Raw genomic sequence first — 21,440 nt, 5'->3', positions numbered from 1 at the left:
CAAGGATCTTTTTTTCTGATCAGTTTGGTAACATCAGACCTGGCGTATAACCTTTCAGTTTCCTCAGGTGTTAAAATCAGATTTCTCTTTTTCTGAACGTTAAATGAGGCAATACATCCAAGACACTTCTCTTGGTGGTAAGAAAAATAAATATTAGCTAAAAGTATGCATGATAACATGTATATATATTAATAATATAGTTGTCATAATAAGACTACCAGATTCACTTCTGAGATTCTTAACTCTCTAAGTGGAGAGGAAAACTAGTTATGTGGAAAATACAATAGAAATTCCTCCCACAGGGCTCTGGGGATACTCAATATTGGAGCTATGTCCTTGACTTCAATACTAAATTTGGGTATTTGGACAAGTTATTTAACTTTTTTTTTTTTTTAAGTATAGTTGATTTACAATATTGTATTAAGTTTCAGGTGTACAGCATAGTGAATTCAGTTATTTTGCAGATCAAATTCCATTATAGGTTGTTAATAAGATATTGGGTATAATTCCCTGTGCTATATGGTAAATTCTTGTTGGTTATCAATTTTTACCTAGTTTGTTAATCCCATACCCCTAATTTGTCATTCACCTCTTCCCTTTACCCTCTGGTAACCATAAAGTAACCACTTATTAATCCCATATTATTTATCCACATATATTTGATCACATATTCATGTGTGACTTACTGTAGTTTTAGTTGTCTTTGATTTTACAAAACATATTTGTTGAATGAAGTCTTTTGGGAATTGCCTTTTTCACTCGACACTGCCCTACTGTCTTGTTTATAACCAGTTCATTCATGTTCATTGCCTTGTAACAGTCTATTGTGCGACAATACCACAATTGATCCACTCTCCTGTTGATGGATATTTAGGTTGTCCTGGAGTTTTTGCTGTTAAAAATGACACTGGTATAAAAATTGCTATACAGTTCTCCTGGCTTTCAAGCACAGCCCCCTCCAGTGATCTTGTCCCGTAAATCCCAGCTGACTGGGGCAGCCTCCTCAGCTGCCAAGGCTTGAGCTCCGCTTTCCTGGATGGTAGCTGGGAAAGTTCTTCAGGCAGCCGGACATGCTGAACCCGGGTTCACCCTGTGTGCTTCCTTTCTCTCACGTTATCACAGTCTGCTTTGCCTGTTACCCAGTTCCTGAAAACAGCTGCTGTGTATTTTTTTGTCCAGTTTTATAGCCGTTTAGGACAACAGCATACTGTTGAGGATGGTAACAATTACTGTGCCATGGCCAGACAGGGAAGCCTATTCATCTCTATTTTTTACGGAAAGTTTCAGTTTTGTTTTGGGCACTTAATCATTAAGGCAGCTGGAGTTTATGTGCTCATATCAAAAGCCCCAGAGAAATTTCATTTAAAGATAATTGAAAGAATGTTCTTAGACGTTCTTCCAGATGCACAGTTAAATGATAAAGTAGACCACTGAAAACTACATTCTGTACATACTGTGAGGTAGAGGTAACCATTTATTCCCTTGTGGATAACCATTTCAACCCCAGTCTAAGAAGCTTAAGTTATGATCTTAAACTCTTCACTTGGAAAGTGGAGGCAATGACATGTCACATATGAAAGACGGGCATACACACATACACAGAGCCCTATAGGGTCTGCAGTATAGCTGTCTTAGTTCTTCTGATTAACGACTGATTTTAAGACTTTGAAACCAGATAACAATAGGTACCATTTATATTACTCTGACTACATGACAGGAAGTATTCTAAGCATTTCATGTATGTTAACTCATACAATCCTGATAAAAAGCCTATATAATAGGCACTGTTATTTCCTTCATATTACTAATGGGAAAACTGAGGCATGGAGAAGCACTGATAACTTGCCAGGGTAACACAAGTAATTTGTAATGAAACAGGGATGCCAGTACAGACAAGTCCACTGTATATGCTATTCATATGAGCAGATTGTAAACATTCTGTTATGAGAATTACGGAGCCCTCATCCCACCACTGCTCAGACGCCCAAGGCCTGATCCACTTATAAAACTGCACATACCAATCACAGTTATCGGCATTTCAAAATCTTAAAATTGAGATTGGCAAAGCAATTATTGAATTTAGCTTAGAAACAACCCTTCTATTAATCTCTAATCCCAGGGACAGTGCTCCTCCCAAATCATTCTCTCTTTTATCCAATTTTTTTTCAACAGATTCTATTGAATAATAAGCATTCTCATAGGGCTCGGTACTTCTAAAAGTACTTTCCACATGGATGAATATTCATATACCCAATTACTGATCCATTAGCCGTCTGGCTCAGGTCATGTACTTGTCATGGTCTTCCATTGAATTATAAGTGGATAAAAAAAATAATAAAAAAACCAACACACAGCTTGTCCAGAAATGATGATATATAGTCCAAGATCCCTTCACTTCAGGCTGGTGCTCTATCACTTTTTCAGGCACAGCAGCTGAGAAGTGAAGCCACAACAATGGCTGAGAGAGTTTCCCAGACCAACATAGCCATTTACTGGAATGCTGGCAGCAGTACCTTCTCTTGAGGTGTCATGGGTTGTGCTATGAGGTCCTATAGCCCATTTCTCACTTCATTTGGGAAGGCTTCCTTATCTAGTTGATCTAGAAGATTGTTAAGACTTTACTTAAATTTTTGGTTTTAATAGGCAATGGTATAGGAGAATACACTGCCAAGGATATATGTTGCTGGGGTTGTGTTTTATATTTGGTAAGTGACTTAAAAAAACTGCTATACATAAGCAACCGGGGCAAAAATAATTCTTTATGTTTCCTTTTTAGATATAAGCTCTGAGTAGTCTAAGCAAATTCTAACCAACACTCAAGCATATACTCAATATATGGTTGTTGCTGTTATTCAGTCGCTAAGTTGTGTCCGACTCTCTGCAGCCCCAAAGGACTGTAGCATGCCAGGCTTCCCTGTCCTTCACTATCTCCCAGTGTTTGCTCAAACTCATGTCAGCTGAGTCAGTGATGCCATCCAACCATCTCACCTTCTGTCGCCTGCTTCTTCTCTTGCTCTGAATCCTTCCCAGCATCAGGGTCTTTTCTAATGAGCTGGCTCTTGGAATCAGGTGGCCAAAGTATTGGAGCTTCAGCTTCAGTATCAGTCCTTGCAATGAATATTCAGGGTTGATTTCCTTTAGGATTGACTGGTTTGATCTCCTTGCTGTCCAAGGGACTCTCAGGAGTTTTCTCCAGTACCATAGTTCGAAAGCGCCAATACTACTGTATCTTGCAAACAATGAGTGTGTGTTCTCAGTCATATCTGACTCTTGGCGACCACATGGACTGTAGCCCCTCCAGGCTCCTCTGTCCATGGAATTTTCCAGGCAGGAATACTGGAGTGGGTTGCCATTTCCTTCTCCAGGGGATCTTCCTGACCCAGGGATTGAACCTGCATCTCTTGCATTTCTTGCATTCGTAGATTCTTTGCTGCTGTGCCACACCCTTATAAACAATAAAGTCAAGTAATTACTTCAAACATGCAGTGTTTAGATATATATAAAAAAGGATTACAAGTACTAAAAAAAAAAAAAAACTCCATGGATTAAAATACAATATTTTATTTATTTCTCACCTAAAAAACAAGCAACCCAGAATTAAGATATACATAAACTTCTCAAATTTACCCCTAATAAAATTTTGAATATTTATACAATTTCTACAGAAACATACAGTGTATCAAAATCTGCATAAATCAAATTTATAAAATGAGTAGAAATGCATAGTGATATTATCAACTTACAAAGCAAGGATATGGAATTATTCCAAAACAGCCTACAGTAGAAAATAGTCATTATGGCAGCAGCTTCTGATGTTTTTTGTGTTTGGTAAGGTTTCTGATTTCAATATATAGAGTCATTTTTTATAGAGTATCTTAATGAATTGCACAAAATACCCATTTAAAATTTACATGCACAGTTTCTGTGCCACTGTTCTTAGGCCTATGCATAGTTAACAAGGTTATAATCTATTCAACAAGGAAAATGCGACCTACTTGCAAACACACAAGTATTAAATACCAATTCTCTTAGTTTCTTACTTATGGTTGATTTATTTTGCAGTTATATAGGCATAGAAATGTATTCCTTTTTAAACATCCCTAGAGATGAATGAAAGCTCAAATGGTTGATCAGAGATCAGGAGCAAAATACAAATTGACGATTCAAAATTATAAATAAAACTCTGTTTAAGATGTTTAACTTTGACTCTCCAAATTTAAGAGCTAAGCTTGGAAGAAGCAAGTTTGTAGGCTTTTCTTTTTAAATAAATGTAGGTGCTCTTTTCTGTTTTCTTTTTTAAGCTTTAGTAAAATATATTTTTCTCTGGTAGTAGTTTGTGAATTCCTTTCATTGATCATGATAACAGGATCAGTCTCTAATTTACTTGCCATTCTCTGCCTCATTAATTTTCTTTTTATTTATTTATTTATTTTGCCTCTGATGGAGCATTTTAATCTTGTGGGGTATAAGAGACTATTTAGATATTAAAATCAACTGACCACTTGCAGTATTTGGTTTTCCTCTTGTAGATACTATCTCAATAAATGTGTGAATTCAAACAAGTCTTCTTTTCATTGGAAAAATACTAACAGAAATATGCTTCCTAAAAAAAAAAAAATAAGAAGCACTAGGGAACTAACAGATAACTGAACAGAAAGGAGTTCATATTTGTTCATGAACTGTATTTTTCAATAGGCTTTTTTAAAATTTAAAGACTGTGCAGGGAATTTCATGAAGAAATAACTGAAAGGTCCATTCAGCCTTGACTATATAAATTGCACAGCTTAGGTTATAAGACACAGTAGTCTTGTAAGGCTTAATCCAACAAGGGTTTGGAAATTCTCACCTTGGTTAGAACAAACCTTTGATGTGTTTACAGTGGTGTTGTGTTCTTTGTGTTACTCTCATTTCAAGGTTTCAAAACTGAGAAATATTAATAGTTTTCTAAAGTGACAGGTAATGGGGAAAAGCCAATCCTCAATGTCAGAGGACTTTTCTTCTCAAGTTAGTAGGAACCCCTCCCGCCTTAGGAGTTGGGACTGACAGAGGGCAATGGAATGCCGACAAGTAGAGGAGTTAATGCCTCACAAATCTTCCAACTCTTTGGAATAGCCCTGGATTTTCCATCTTGTCATTTGTTTTTTGAGCCATACAGCATTCAATTTCAGAGCAAATGGAGGCAAGTAAATTCAGTCCTCAGACAGGTAACGAACGATTCCATCAATACCATCCTACAAATTGCATTCAAAGCTCCTGAAATAGTATACCAAGAAATGAAAGAGGCACTAAATGTGTTGAAATTCACCTTTCAAAAAAGCAGCATGACCGTGGAGGAAGGCCACCTTGGCTAATAACCTGTGGCAGTGCTTCAAAAAGATGTAAAATTAAATAAAGACATAACAGGTTGATAATCACCAAGTTACATAGGAAAGTCTGGTTACTCCAACCTTTTTTTTCAAGTGTGTTTAAAAAAAAAAAAAAAAATCAAACTGCCTTTCAGACCCCTGAGTGTAATCCCAAAGAAGACAACAATGCTTTTAACTCTGTTCTAAATAAAACAGAGCTAAACGCACAGATTACCAACAGCATCTTAAAACAAAACAAAAAAGATGTAAACATCTACAAAGTTTAAGGTAAAAGCAGTTTTGTAAACAGTAACTGCAGATGATCATGTTATTGTAAAAATCACAGTTTGTCAACGTCCTCAGGCCCGCGGAGCCTCTGGGTTTGGAGCTGTACAGGTGACAAGAGTTGCAGCAGGTTTCAGGCGGCTTTCAGTCCTGTATAAGCTTACGTGTCAGTAGGTAGGTTACTGATTTCTTTCGTTCCTTCTAAACACTATGGATGTTATTTATCTCCCACTTTTGAGTCATTTTGCTGGAGTCGCAGTCGGAGATGAACACTTGATGGAGGACCTCTGAGCGATCCAAGCACTTTCCGGAAGGAATGTGAGTCAGCCTGTGCAGGTTCTGGAAAACACAGGGAAACACAGCGTTACACGTGAGCTCTGTGCTGTCACTGGCATTAGACAGGTCACTTCCTGGCTTTCGTAAGAAGACAATTCAAGCAAATTGGTCAGGCGTGAAGCAGCTTCACCCCAGACTCTGGGTTTCTCTTGTCGGTCTTCTACATCCTTTTGTTGTTCAGGTGTGATGTGCTGCGGGTACCTCCAATTCAACACATACAAACTTAAATTCATCATCTTCTCCTCCAGACCAGCTCCCCTAGTTCCTATCCAGCTAATCCAGCTGTCCTGAGCTTAGGACAGCGCAGCTCAGGCTGCATGCCCGCCTTCCTTCGAGTCACCAGCTGAACATGGACATTTGCAGGACTTGGGCTTGTACCCTTTCCCATCCCCACCGCCCTTGTCTTAGTCAAGTCCTTGTCACCTGCTGGAGGTTCGATTCAGCTCTCAGAGTGCAGTCCTCAGACTAGCTAAGATTGGGTCTGTAGGGTCGAAACAATTTCCTAATAATACAAAGACCTTAACTGTCTTTTCCACTGTATGGACATTTATACAGACAGTGCAAAAGCCATGCTGGGTCAAAGAGCTGGGGCTGTAACATCAATCAAGTGGTCACGTTCTCCGTAGCCACAGACTCACAATTAGAAAAAAAGCCAGTTTCATTTTAGAATGTCCTTGATGAAGCAGTAAAACGTGTTTGTTTTATTAAGACTTGACCCTGAGAGACAGTAGGTAAGAATGGCCAGAACATGGGCAGTTGCTGGACTTGAGGGCTGAACGAGCGCCTTTTCTTGTCATGTGACTTGAAAGGACAAATCGCAGGCAGATTACAATTATGCAAACTTGGGGCTGGGGAGACATTTTACAGAAAATAAAGTGAGCCTGTCACTTCAAGGGGAAAAGAAAAACAATATAAAGCTGACAGTTATTTGTTGCCATTGATAAAACCTAAGTTTTCAAGCAAAAATTTGAGTTTTAGAAAACTTGTATCCATCATCAAGAATGTGACAGCACTACAAGATTTAAAGACTTTTCTGGTGAAAAGTGGTTATATTTGTGATTTCAGGAGCAGTGTATGATGAAATGTGCCATCATTTGGAAGATCTGGATGACTTAGTGAGTCGATATTTTCCAAATGAGCTGTGAAAGTGTGATGTTACAAAAGATCCATTCAAAGTTTGAGACAGACAAGTGGGTTTAATGCAACAGAAGACAAAATGTTCACTGACAGGGATTCCAGATTCCACATTGCAAATAACTTGGACACAGGTCCCCTGATCTAGGAAGATCCCACACGTGGCAGAGCAACAACCCCTGGCAACTCCAGAAGTGCACCACAACTCCTGAAGCCCGTGCTCTAGGGTCCGGGAGCCACAGCTGTTTGAAGCCTGGGCACCTAGAGCCTGTGCTCCACAATGAGAAGCCCGTGCAGCACAGCGAGAGTGGAGCCCCTACTCACAGCAACTAAAGAAAGCCTGGGCACAGCTATGGTGACCCAGCACAGCTATAAATGAATGAATGAATAAAAAGAAACCAACACCTACACACTTGTGTAGCACAATTATCTGAAAAGGCTATTAAATTATCCCTTGTTTTCAAACTGCATGTCTAGACAAGGCTGGATTTTCCTAAGATACTCAACTAGAACAACATCTCGCATCAAACTAAATGCAGAAGCAGAATAGGAATCCAGAGTTCTTCTATTAAATCAGATACTAAAGGCATTTGTGAAACTATAAAACAGTGCCATTCTTCTCATTGTGGTGGGGAAAATAGCTATTTTTCATTAAAAGTGTTATTTATATTAACATGTAATAGGGTTATGACTATTACTTTTACATGAATATGTACAGCAATACTCATAACAGTTCTCAGGTTTAATTCCCAATTCAGAAACCCCATTAGCTGTAAGCTGTATAACAAATCTCCCTGGGAGTGTGTCAGCAGTTAGTAAGGATGTAAATGGGTCCAGAGGAGCAGAGTGAGAACTGCTGACTGAGCTGGCCTCCTGCTCACCAGTCCAGGCTTGACAATGTGTCCAGAATTATCTTCCTAAAAGTACCCACTGTTTCCTATCACTGTGATCCTCAGCTAAGGTTGGTCACTCCCCAAAGACCATAAAAAGTTCCATGCTCTTTCCCATGGAGAACAGCTTAGGGAACCAGAAAACACCCAGCTCCTAGAATTCTCTACACTAAGACGCTATGACTCTGCTCGCTTGTCATTGCATTCATCCTTCATGAAAAGTCTTATCACACCTCAAGATCCCGTGCAGTGATACTTCTACCCAAAACTCACCAGAAATAAAGCCTCCTATTAATCTCTCTTTCCCTATCCTATGGCACTTTATTTCTTTAATATCTTGTTTTTGTTTCTTATTTATTATTTTTGACTGTGCTGGGTCTGTGGTGTTGGAGAAGACTCTTGAGAGTCCCTTGGACTGCAAGGAGATCCAACCAGTCCATTCTGAAGGAGATCAGACCTGGGATTTCTTTGGAGGGAATGATGCTGAAGCTGAAACTCCAGTACTTTGGCCACCTCATGCAAAGAGTTGACTCATTGGAAAAGACTCTGATGCTGGGAAGGATTGGGGGCAGGAGGAGAAGGGGACGACAGAGGATGAGATGGCTGGATGGCATCACTGACTCGATGCACGTGAGTCTCAGTGAACTTCAGGAGTTGGTGATGGACAGGGAGGCCTGGCGTGCTGCGATTCATGGGGTCGCAAAGAGTCGGACACGACTGAGCGACTGATCTAATCTGATCTGATCTGGGTCTTCCTTGTAGGGCACCAGCTTTCTCTTCTCTAGTTGTGGTGAGCAGGCTTCTCACTGGGGCGGCTTCTCTTGTGGAGCCCGGGCTCTAGGGTGCATGGGGTTCAGCAGTTGCTGTGTCTGGGCTCCCAGGCTCTGGAGCACAGGCTCAGTAGTTGCGGCGCACAGGCTTTGTTGCTCTGTGGCAGTGGGGTCTTCCCGGATCAGGGATCAAACCTGTGTCTCCTGCATTGGCAGGCGGATTCTTTACCACTGAGTCACCAAGGAAGCCCCATTTTGCTTATTTTTATTTCTACATGGGCTTTAGCTATTTTTTGAAAGGCCCCAGTGAATATTTATTAATAGTAACATCTGATGCACAAACTGATATTCGGTGCTGTGCCCTTTAAAATATAGTATCGAAAATATGTGTATCCCATTTTTTATCCATTCCTTCTCATATTTTTTTGCATCTGTTAACCTTCTTTTACTAGTTAACTAATCATCCCTTGGCTTTACTGCTATTATTCATCTTTCTTTGTGGAAATAAATGCTCTGTTCTCTGGGAGTTATATTAATCTTCTTCCTAACATCAGCAACTGACACAAACTTACCGCTTCTTGGTAATTATCTATGCAACATATATAATTCCCATAACTGGGAATATTCAGCTAGGCCATTAACATCGTCACTACATGGCAAACAAGTGTTTTCTGGCAGGGAGGGCATGACAACAAATACAAGATGTGTAAAGAAAGTTAAGGGCTGCCAGCTTCTTTCAGTTTGGGGGAGCTTTTTCAACTTTTTGTTTCACAATAAATTGATTTACTTTAGCCAAGTCTAGACTTCGAAAATTATAGAGTACCATTCGAATGTTGGAATCCTCAACTTGGCATACAACATTGAAAATTCACACCTGAAATAGAAACACTGCTCCCAGAGTCAAATGAAGAACTAAATGTGGCTTTTAAAACAAGCAACAGGCAACACCTATCCTGCATTTAACAGCCAGGAGGAGAAGCTATGAAGCCTGGAATCCAACACGTTACCTGTTCATCTCTATCGCCACCTGCTGGACAACAGGCAGCAATATTTTAAAAGTTAAACTAACCGAGGCATTCATTAAAACTATATATACTTATGTATATATAAATAAGCCATTCACTAAAATTATATATATTATCATTTAGATTAAAAAGATCAGATTTTGATATTAGAACAATGGTGATGATTGCCTCAGGGAACCCTGGTTTCCCTATGTGGATAAATGAACAGTGGGTCTGCATGGACCCTGGGTGGTACCTGTCCGTGATGACATTGTACTAGAGAATAAAAGGGGTGCTCTGTTATCGAACGGTGATTCTCCAGTGATCAGGAAAATGAGAGGGAAATGCAAGCCAGTGAGAATGCAGGTTTTAACGTTTACATGTCTCAATTCCATATATTAAAATGAAACAGCATATATTTCAGAACTAAGACGCAGAATACCTTGAAGTACTGCCATTCCTTAAATTCATTCAGATTGCAGTGTGTAATCATAACTTTGGATCCATCAGGCCCCTTCGTCAAACACTGGTCATACTGCATGAGTTGATTGGCTTCATTAATTCGGAAAAGCTATTTAAAAAAGAAAGAAACCCAACTCTTATAATTAGACTCAATGACTACCCTATTTCTCTATCACATTTCTGTATGTTCAGAATGCAAGTCCAAAGACAGGAATTACTCATTTTGATGGTAGTGAAGACTGCTTCTAACTATTAAAAGCTTATGTTCTTTAGCCTTTTAGATACAGAATCGGTCGTTAAGATTTTAATCACACCAACAGTGTAAGAAAATGAAAATGTGGAAACAGACCTGATAATGTATCACCATCTAAATTAGAGACAAGAAAAATACTCACATAGGAAGGGAAGACAATATGTGGTTGCCTTTCTCAGTCATGTCTGACTCTTTGCAATCCCATGGACTGTAGTTTGCCAGGCTCCTCTGTCCATGGGATTTCCCAGGCAAGAATAATGGAGTGGGTTGCCATTTCCTCCTCCAGGGGATCTTCCCAACCCAGAGAATGAACCCGCGTCTCCTGCATTACAGGCGGATTTTTTACCATCTGAACCACCTGGGAACACGACTGGTAATAACATCCCAGCTTCTTGGGGGGAATATGTGGAAAACTGAACAATAGCTGAACAAACAAAACTGTTAGGGAGTGAGGCTTACACAATTATACACTCAAGCAAGAACATATTCTAGTCTCTTATATGAGACACAAATTCTAGATTGCGGTTGCTTACATAAAAACCAATACTGCTCTTATCCCCTCATTTAAGCAAATGCTTCAGCACTGTTGGCTTTTCACAGAATGTTTTACTTTATCAAACAATCACAGTTACCAAACTGAAAACAGGCTACAGCCTGTGCTGCGTCAGCGCCTTGGCTCCCAGTGCACACCAGCTGCGTCTGGGAGCCTGAGCCAGCGGTGTACCTGATTCCCGCCCATCCTGTGGCAGGGGCCCAGCTCCACAAAGCCTCCATTGGTCTTCCCCATGCTGTCGATGCAGTACACAGTTTCAAAGCCTCTGATCTGAAAGAAATGAACGAAGGGTCACAGGTTTAGATTCTGATAAGCTCTAGCAGGAGGTCAGAGAACTTTGTCTTGAGGCTGAGGTCCACATGGAGGGTGGGGCATGTGCAGCCTGGTACCTACTGTCCTGTTAGGCCTCTTAGAACACAGAGCTATAGTCATTTCTCAAAGCACTTATGGTCTTTTTTTTTTTTCCTACTTACCATATTTATTTGTGAAGCAATTTTGTTACATGCAAAGAGAGAGGGTTTCCTGTTGTTCTTAGATTTATAAGATTGTTTACACTTGAAAAGTCATTGGTTAGGACTTCCCTGGTGGTACAGTGGACAGAAGTCCACCTGCTAATTCTGGGGACACGGGTTTGATCCCTGGTCCGGGAAGATTCCACATACTGAGAAGCAACTAGGCCCATGCTCCGCAAGAAGAGAAGCCACTGCAATGAGAAGCCCATGCACCACGACTAGTGAGTAGCCCCCGTGGGCTGCAACTGGAGAAAAGCCCGTGCAGCAACCAAGACCCAGCCCAGTCAAAAAACAATAATAATGATAACAATTAATTAATTAATTTTAAAAAGCCACCGGTTAGATAGCGTGAAACCACTTATGGTCTGAAAGTCAACACTGGAAGGGGCTCATTTCAATGAAGGACCTTGGCCTATAAAGTTCGATAAAAGATGAAAGAAATAAAAAAAATATCATTAGTACCATTTCAGATTCATGAGAGGCAGAGCAAAGGGACCTGACTACAGTGGTCACAGACACTGGCCCTAAGTATCTAGACCATCAGTGATCCTGGGAAGTAAGGCTCTCACGCCTGACAGCTGTATTCAGGGGCTGGGGTTCATGGAGAGGTGGAGGGGTAGCTATGACCAGTAGGCTGGGCTGTGCTGCTGCTAAGTCACTTCAGTCGTGTCCAACTCTGCGACCCCACAGACGGCAGCCCACTAGGCTCCTCTGTCCCTGGGATTCTCCAGGCAAGAGTACTGGAGTGGTTTGCCATTGTAACATGTGTGCTCAGTCGTGTCCCATTCCTTGCGACCCCATGGACTGTAGCCCACCAGGCTCCTCTGTCCATGGGATTCTCCAGGCAAGAATACTGGAGTGGGTTGCCATTTCCTTCTCCAGGGTATATTTCCCACCCAGGGATCAAACCCGGTTTCTGGCATCTCTAGCTTTGGCAGGTGGATTCTTTACCACTGAGTCAAATGCGGGGAGTCAAGCTATAGCTGACAAATAATACAGACCACCTATGGACAAACTGTATATACTCTAAGTACGTGGCAAACATGTGCTTCCATCTCTGGAATGCATGTTTTGTACAAAAACAATCTCCCTTTTTGGAAATACTACTACAGATTTATAAGTTGATTAGAGATCACTATTGGCATCCGTTGGCAGCTGGATGTGCTTGTCGGGGCTCTGGGACAGAGGTCTGGGTTAAAGGTGGACATCTGAGAGCCATCAGCGTGTGAAGGGTGGGCTCTGAATTCTCTACTGGGCAAGCTCACCAAGAGAATTCATCCCTTCCACACAGAAGGCCCTAGGCTAGTGAGTAATTCTCGAGAGCAAAAGATAACCAAACCAAAATGCAGTCTGGGCTTTCGGGAGCTCTGGTCCAGCTGGGAGTTAAACACAGCTCATCAAAATAGAAGACGGAAATATGGGACAGAGAACTGTTAGGACACAGGAGCAGAGAGAGATCGAGCACATCCTGCTACCCAAACTACTGACCTCTTACCAAAAAGGTCAGGTCGCTTTGCCCTACCTGCTTCTCTAGGGGCTGGGGCTCCTCAGGGACAGATCCAGCCTCTTACCTTTGCATTCTTCTCACTCAGTCCCATGAAACGTGCTGCAGGCTCCAAATATACGTCACATCCTTAGATCTACATGTAGCCTCCTTTCTGGGCCCGAGGTCTCTTGGACAGCCCAAAGGGGTGTCTACCAGACTATGTGTGCCCTCCTGACCCCTTCTCATGCACCCTCACTGGCAACTTCCTCACCATGGCTGCCACCTAATGTGCTGGGCAAATATCGGGTTTGGCCAAAAAGTTCATTCGGGTTTTTCTGTGACACTGCATGGAAAACCCAAATGAACTTTTTGGCCAACCCGATAAAACCAAACTAGCTGTCCACCTGGCCCACACCTTCCACTCACTTGCCTTGTTTTCCACCAAACTTCCCTGCCTCAAATTCTTCTCTCTTCCCCAACATTTCCGTCTCACTCTGCTTTCTCCTGAGCTCAGTCTCCAAACACACACATGATCACCCAGCTGACACTTACTTCTCCCCAGTCGACATTTTTGGGCGGCAGAGGGTAGTGTGAGGTGATGTCATAAGCTATTTCTTCCATGAACCATTTGAAACTCTTACAGTTGTGATCTTCTCGAAACTTCTTCAGCTCTGATATATCCCCATATGCCAAGGCCTTCGATTCTGGGCGACTGGCATAGAAGTAGTCTTTGTACTCATCCCACCAGACCTCCACAACTCTAACGTAATTCTGGGGAAAAAAAGAAATGAACATTATTATAAAAATATTTGTACTATCATAAACAGTCTCTTCCTGACATATGAAATATGACACACTCGTTTCAAGAGGACTGTATATTTAATTGTGTGCAAGCGAGCTCATGACCCTGGCATGTCACTGTCATGAGTGTTCCACCAAAGAGTGGTGGACACAGAATCTGGTGTCAGTGCGCTGAAGGTCACATGTGCATGTGTGCTCAGCTGCTCAGTCGTGTTCGATTCTTTGTGACCCCCATGGACAGTAGCCCACCAGGCTCCTCTATCCATGAGATTCTCCAGGGAAGAACACTGGAGTGGGCTGCCATTTCCTTCTCCAGGGGATCTTCCTGTCTTAGGGATTAAACCTGCGTTTCCTGCACTGGCAGGCAGGTTCTTTACCACTGCACCACCTGGGGAGCCCTAAAAAGGTTACATGCTCTGAGATAATATGTTCTCTCCTGCTGATGAAGCCGAGTGAAGACAGGGTTTGTGAGAAGCTGGCTGGAACCACCCCCACCCCCTCACCCTGTCCCCTGCCCCTGCCCAGAACAATCTCCTCTCTGAGCACCACACTGTTGCACCTGCAGAAACCACAGGGATAAACAACAGCTCTGCTCACTCAGACACATTCCTGCAGGCGCCTCTGCCTGTCTGGTAACAGCTATACCTGAACCACTTCACTATAGCCCAGAATTAAGTGGATATTTCCCCCTCCCCACATCCCAGTGGTGCATCCTGAAAAGCAACCGAAGAACAATCAAGTAAGCTGACATGTGATAACTAAGACCTAACTTCTGCTGTTGTACTGAATGCGGGTGTGAATGGATGTAGTCCAGACCCAGCGAGGTCCTCGCACTTGGACATCAGCTGGCAGTAAACTTCATAAAGGACTTGGGAGTCCGTCTTTTCAGCTGGGTGGCCATAATGTTTCTGCTGCTGAAAGCAGCACAGGCAACATGCAAAGCAACAGCAGACCTTGGTTCCAACGCAACTTTACTTACTAAAAGGGGCTGCATTGGGCCCGCTGGCCAAGGTGACCATTCTATATCAGGAGCAGGAACATCTAGTATTCAGATTCGATGTTTTCTTGGCTACAAGGTAACTATCAAAGGGTGACTGCCTGGCCACGGGCCTGTTGCTGCAAAAGACTGTGGGCTCAAGAAGTTCTAAGTGGCAGCTTCCTAAAAGAGCACAATATTACTGCTAAATATTTTGAATTCTTGCAAATGCATCCAAAGTTAGACACAGTCCGTGTCTTCTAGGTACTCATGAACATGAAGAATTCAGGGCATATGTATAAGGTTACAGTAACAAAAAGGAGGAGCATTTAACTATTTGGGATGGGGGGACAGGGCTGGCTTGGTTTGAGGGAGTGGTTAGTGAGTTGGGGTCGGGACTTGCAGCAAAGGGCAACACAGCTATGTGACAAACCACGGTGTGTGTGGAGCCCTCAAGGAGGTCAGTTACCATCTCTGGATGCAGGATTCACTGAGAGAAAAGCTGCCTCCATTTCTCCATTTAAAGTGAAAAGTGTGTTAGTCGCTCCAGTCATGTCTGACTCTGCGACCTCAAAGACTGTGTAGCCCGCCAGGCTCCTCTGTCCATGGGATCTCCCAGGCAAGAATACTGGAGTGGGTTGCCATTTCCTTCTCCAGGGGTCTTCCCGACCCAGGACTGAACCTGCATCTCCTATATTGCAGGCAGACTCTCTACCATCTGAGCCACCAGGGAAACTCCTTTGGATAATTAAGAAGTGAATCTGCGTGAAGCATTTAGATTTTTGTACACACTCAGCTCTCACAAAGTGCCGGCTCTTGGTGACACCAGTGTTCGTTTTTAGGGACTTTGCATGTCACCTCTCAGCTGACAGCCATCCGCATAGAAGGGTCTATGCAGGCAGCAGACATCAGATTCAGTTTCCAAGGGAATAACCCTGACGGGGAGTGGAGATGGCCTGAGGGGTGGGACGGAGGGGAGAGGGATGGGGGAGGGGGTGGGTGAGCACCCATGGGAGACCTGAGGGCCTTTGCTGAGCAAGGAGAGAGTGGAACCAGGGGCGGTGTGGGAGGTGGGAGGCGGGAGGTGCTGAAGGGACTACCTGCCTCCTCATCTCACCTCGGGGGCTCAGCGGTCACAGAAAAGGGAACCGTCTCCAAGGAAAAGTTAATGGCTCAGCTCTGACAATGCTGAGTCTGAAACACCTGAGGACCACCTAAGACGAGGGTTCTAGGGGATTCCCTGGGGGACAAGTGGTTAGGGCCCTGTGCTTTCACTGTTCCATCTCTGGTTGGGGAACTAAGGCCCCATAAGCCGTGTGGTGCAGTAAAAAAAAAAAAAAAAAAAACCAACAAAATTAAAAGAAGAGAAGGGTTCTGGGAGACAGCTGATGCGAGAGGTCTGCAGTTCAGAGAAGACCACTGGCTGGAGAAACAGCCCTGGAGGCGGAGGGGACACACAGAGGCAGGGGACGGAGGTGCTGGCGACGGCTGCACTTGCTGGGCTTTGAGAAGACCCACGGCTAACCTGACAGTGACGGGTGCTGCCCTCTCATCTCTTTCTGTTCCTCGTAGCACAGGCTCTCCTGAGCTGACCTGACGTCATGAATTCCTGGTGACTGTGGGGCTGATTCCAAGGGCAGGTTCTCCTCCTGCGAGGCCGCGGGCCTGGTGTTAAATGGGAACTCTCTCTGTCTAACGAGGCTCCACGATGGTCATTTTGAAGATAATCTAGCTGGTCAGAGGGCTGTGCTGGTTCTTATAGCCTCATTTCTCCTTCAGTTATCTATTCCCTTTGGGGAACAGTCCTGAGTTGCAGCTGTAGCCAGAAATAGACTTCCTTCTGCTTTTGACTTGGTTAAGGGTTTCAGAAGATGAAGGGCACCAGTCACATGCTCTTAGAGTCTATGGCAGCCACACGGCTCCTACGTTGCTCCATCAAGGAGTAAGGTCCTGGTCCTGCCAGCAGCGGGGCCTGTAGACTCTAGGGTGAAACTCTCCTGGTTTGTCCCTCGTTTGGGGTACAAAAGATACTAAACTATTTAAAACAATTTTTTACTGTTATTTTTAAACTTTTAATTCTGTATTGGGGTATAGCCAATTGACAATGTCAGGATAGTCAACAGAGAGGGCACTTAGCCATACAAAAGATACTGAACTTTTATAAGCACTGTTCACAACTCTGACTTTGTTTACTACTCAAACTCCTATTATAATCACTTTACTTTTCAAAAAATCAGATAAGAACAATATTTTACTGATGTGTGAATGATACAAACTGGTATTTTCTTTCCAGCTATTTTCCTACAGTGTTGCTGCTACTGCTGCTAAGTTGCTTCAGTCGTGTCCGACTCTGTGCGACCCCCCATAGACGGCAGCCCACCAGGCTCCGCCGTCTATGAGATTCTCCAGGCAAGAACACTGGAGTGGGCTGCCATTTCCTTCTACAATGCATGAAAGTGAAAAGTGAAAGTGAAGTCGCTCAGTCGTGTCCGACTCTTAGCAACCCAATGGACTGCAGCCCACCAGGCTCCTCCGTCCATAGGATTCTCCAGGGAAGAGTACTAGAGTGGGTTGTCAGCTTTTACAAATTAATTTGAGGTATCTTCACAGAAAACACTTGATACAGGAATGATAATCAGAGTAGGATACAAGGAATAATCTTAAACAGTAAGAAGTTTCACAAATAAATCTAGCCTAAGTTAAAAGTGACACCCAGCATGACGGCTTCAAAGGTGTCACCCAGCCATCAGGTTGACACCAAGTGGCCATGTGGCACACGTGTCAGCTCCCAGTCTCCCCACTTTTAACCAAAAGACTCACCTTTAGGGTAGGAGAAGACCCGACATAGACGGGTGGGGGGTTCCCCTGCCAGCCCTCAAGACGGTAGATGTGCCCGACACGGGAACAAGGGACAAACAGCAGCTTGCCTCCACACTGCCAGATCTGTCAGGAAAGACACACGTGCAGCGGTTTCAAATGCCAGCTCTGTCCTGTGAAACCTAAACACTAGACACTAGACACAGTGTCCATAGGGAATTTATACGCCAAACAGATCCTGCAATGACTTCCTGTTTCTCGAGCTCACATACTAACAAAGAGGCTGCTGGGGAACACAGGTGTGCCCGGGACCCAGGACCCCTTCCTGAGCCCCTGCAGCACCCGAGATACCCCCATGGTAACCCGCAGAGCCATACAGACATCCCAGTCCTCACACCCTCGTAACCTCCCTCCCCGCTCCACCAGCTAACATGTCTCCCATGGGGGAGTGTTCTGATCAACGCCTCACCAGCTTCTGCACCTCTGCTCCCCTCTGCCATCGCTCCCCTATTTATTTATAGTAGGAGATTATCCTTACGAAGGGCAGCTGGGGGTCATGCCCTCCCCCTCAGCCTCTCTGATGGTTTCCACTGCCTGCTGGATTAGTAACAGTGGAACAGCACTGGAGGCCCCCCACTGTGGCCCTAATATCCCTGCCCACATGGTCTTCCCCTTAATCTCTGATTCACGCATTCAGCTTCTGCCAGCATTCCTGTCTCCTGAACTCTCATATCCCCTACCCTGTGCCTTTTCCCATTCTACCTGCTTAGAAGCGTCCCCCAACCAATCTCACGCCCATCTTCCTAGTTCTGTCTTGAACACTTCCTCCAGCAGGATCCCACCAACTGCTCCTTCATCACATCAGCTGAATGTGGGTCCACCTTCTGATTGTGTTACGAGTTTAAGTAGAAGTCCCATCTCTTATCAACTGTAAGTTCCTTGACAGCGGGGACTGGGTTTTTCCTCTCATCCCTCACGGGGCTGAGCTCCAGACATTCAAGACAAGTTGAACAATTATCTGTTCAACTCAAACCGGATCACTGTTCTCTCTCTTTCTTTCAGGAAGAGGGTGGGGAGCTGCAGCTCCCGTGTCAGTGTGAGGACCCCAGTCCCTGTTGGGGTCTGCCTCTGTCCTGAAGCATCCTGTCCTACAGGGATGAAAGGCAGCTTCAGCAGTGGATGGGCAAACGGGACCCGACAACTGCTGATTCCCCCAGGGGCTCTGATAACAAAAGGCTCCAGTATGGAAAACCTTTGGGGGAGGGGTGGGGGATGGGAAAGGAGGCATTTTTATTCTGAAGCTTGCTGGCCTCCGTTTTTAGCTGAGCCGTGTACATATGCAGTCGGAGCTTGCATTTTCCCTTATTTTTTCCCAAAAGGCAAGTATGTTTGTTAGTCATTCCTTATAATTTAGAGAAATGCATCAAACAGTCCCCCCACCACCCCCCTCCTCCACCCCACACACACAACCTGAAAGAAACCAGCCTTATCGTATAGTGACAAGAATCACTAACTTCTTGGAAAAATTGCCGTTGTTTAATGAAATGTTACCTTGTATGAGATCTCAAAGTTTTCACCACCCCAAATCTGGAGGCCTGGATCGTAGAGACCCAGTTCAAAGAAGAAGTCTCTTTCGATGGCGAATAACCCTCCAGCCATGGCTGGGGACCTAAGGGAAAGAAATGCTGGAACAACTTTGAAAGACAAACGCCCAAGACCCCTTCAACCATACACAACAAAGCTTTTTGGAATACAGTTAAGTAATGCATAGAAGAGACAAAACTGATGGCCAAACATTAAGAAATTATAAAGCCTTCACCAAGCAATTCTGTTCATAATTTCTTATGAATTCACTACAATTTTTAACTGAAATGGTATGATATATTTCATTACAAATTAGAGCATTACATCATTTCGCCATTAGAGGGCATCTTGGTTCCTTGGTTGACTTAAAAATTAAGCCTTGTGAGTTAAAACAGAATTTTTGCTTTCACTCGTCAAAAGGACTGAGCCATAAGCCGTGGCTGGCTAAATGTTCCCGCAATGATTTATGAGTCATTCCAGGATGAGTGAAACCATACACCATGAAAGTAGTATCTCATTTTTGAAATTTTATAGCTCAGGGGTTTGCCAAATAAGGGTGTAGCTCGTGGGAGGACAGCCTGGGTTCATTGTAAGTTTGCAAATGTGGCCCGGAAGTGACACAGGAGAATGAGACAGAGTTATTTACTGTGTCAGGACGCAGGGATGCCAGAGGGTGACTCGTGGGCCTTCCTGAGTGCGATCCTGAACTGGGTACTTTTTAGCGACAAGAGAAAAAAAAAAGACTTGGTAGCTTTCTATGGTGAGCCCCTCCCAGCATCAGAAGTTAGAGGAGAATAATTTTCATCCTGTTCCCTCGGGAACAAAGGATTGTCGCTGCATACGAATCTTAGGTAGGTCCCTCCATTGGAGCCTCTTCATCAGCACACCTGATATCAATCTATCGCCGATTCCCGCTGATTGCACCATCAACTCACATAGTGGGTTCACACGGTGAAGCCACTTCTTCCCAGCCTCACTGCTGCCATCCTAGCCCACGGACAGAACCCTGACGGCGTCCTCTTTCCTGCCCCACCGGAGCCCCATCAGGCAGCCGGGTAGTGCCGCCCTGCTGTGCTGACCTCCTCCTGCCCCAGGGCCCAGGCTCCTCATCCCTCAGGGCTCGGCCTCAGGAACAGTTTCTGGGCTTTGCTTCTCACCACTCGTACTCGCTGCTCCACAGTCATTCGTGTAGTGAACTGTTTAATTTCTGTCTCGCCTGCTGCGTGTTCAGTGCCACGAGGGAACACAGCTCATTAAAAGGAAATGTCATCACGTCAGGGGAAAGTCATCCTCTCAAAAGGCTTTTCTTCTCAGAGTATGCAGCTGAACTCACTAAATAGCACTGGTGCATTTTCGGTTATATTTTCACACCACGTTTATTTAACTGTCATTTAACATTATTATGACTATGCCCTTTTGATCTTTAAACATATTCCCAGTTATCTCAGTACATATTTGAAAAATGTATCTTAATGTGAAAGCCAGTGAGTTATTTAAAGGTAAACCTTCCTTAAATTTTTCTAGCACATTTTAAAAAATTCTCTTTACTAGCCCATGGGTTTGGTGGGAATATACCTGTAGTCACCATCCCTTATTTTTTCCCTCCCAGAATTATTTGTGAGTCAGGTTAAACATATCAGTGGTAGGCTCTTGGACAATTTTTGGGGGAAAAAAAAAAAAACAAAACCTCAAACAAATTTGGAAAATGTCACATAAAGCTGAAAGGTTGTATAATTTCCTTATGTTTGCCATTTCAGTATCCTGGTATCACGACATGCCCAGACCCCACCAGCTTTTTGCATGACATCGGACACTGTCCCCAAACTGAGTTCGAGCATCATCAGTAGCGCAACAGGAAGAGAGAGACCAAAAGCAGAACCATAAGATCAAACAAATAAAATTAGACACATTTAGAAACCTACATTAGCATCTAACTAAACAATTCATTTGGGGCCACTCTTTAAAAGATGGTAAAAATGTTCTAGTAAAAAGACCAAAAAAGAGAGAAGAACATAAATTTTTCTATTTGAAGAGGCACAAGAAAGGAGAAAGGAAGATTCTGGAAAAACGTCTCCTTTTAATCAAATGCTCTTCTGAGAATGAAGTCATAAAGGAATTCTGTGTAACATTTCCCAAGTCATGTATTTTTATTCATCAAATTTAACTGGCATAAAATTACTATTTAAGAGCACACAAAACGAAAGAAAAAAAAATCTTGTTACTGCCTTTTGT

The 21,440-nt window shown here is 43.4% G+C and overlaps 1 protein-coding gene across 2 annotated transcripts in view; it reads right to left on the bottom strand.

Moving 5' to 3' along the window:
• Positions 1 to 3,545: 3,545 nt before the first annotated feature.
• GALNT7 (polypeptide N-acetylgalactosaminyltransferase 7) overlaps positions 3,546 to 21,440 on the bottom strand; it is a 136,021-nt gene continuing 118,126 nt past the window's right edge. For both annotated transcript variants that reach the window (XM_024996041.2, XM_024996040.2), the window contains exons 7-12: positions 19,176 to 19,293; positions 17,628 to 17,750; positions 13,583 to 13,801; positions 11,204 to 11,302; positions 10,207 to 10,335; positions 3,546 to 5,969 (exon numbers count right to left, since the gene is read on the bottom strand). In XM_024996041.2, the coding sequence (XP_024851809.1) occupies positions 5,832 to 5,969; positions 10,207 to 10,335; positions 11,204 to 11,302; positions 13,583 to 13,801; positions 17,628 to 17,750; positions 19,176 to 19,293 (826 nt within the window). In that variant the 3' untranslated portion in view covers positions 3,546 to 5,831. The remainder of the gene's footprint in view (positions 5,970 to 10,206; positions 10,336 to 11,203; positions 11,303 to 13,582; positions 13,802 to 17,627; positions 17,751 to 19,175; positions 19,294 to 21,440) is intronic.

Source organism: Bos taurus, chromosome 8, assembly GCF_002263795.3.
Source record: "Bos taurus isolate L1 Dominette 01449 registration number 42190680 breed Hereford chromosome 8, ARS-UCD2.0, whole genome shotgun sequence".
NCBI classification, from domain to species: domain Eukaryota; kingdom Metazoa; phylum Chordata; class Mammalia; order Artiodactyla; family Bovidae; genus Bos; species Bos taurus.
This window is presented reverse-complemented; position numbering and strand designations above follow the sequence as displayed.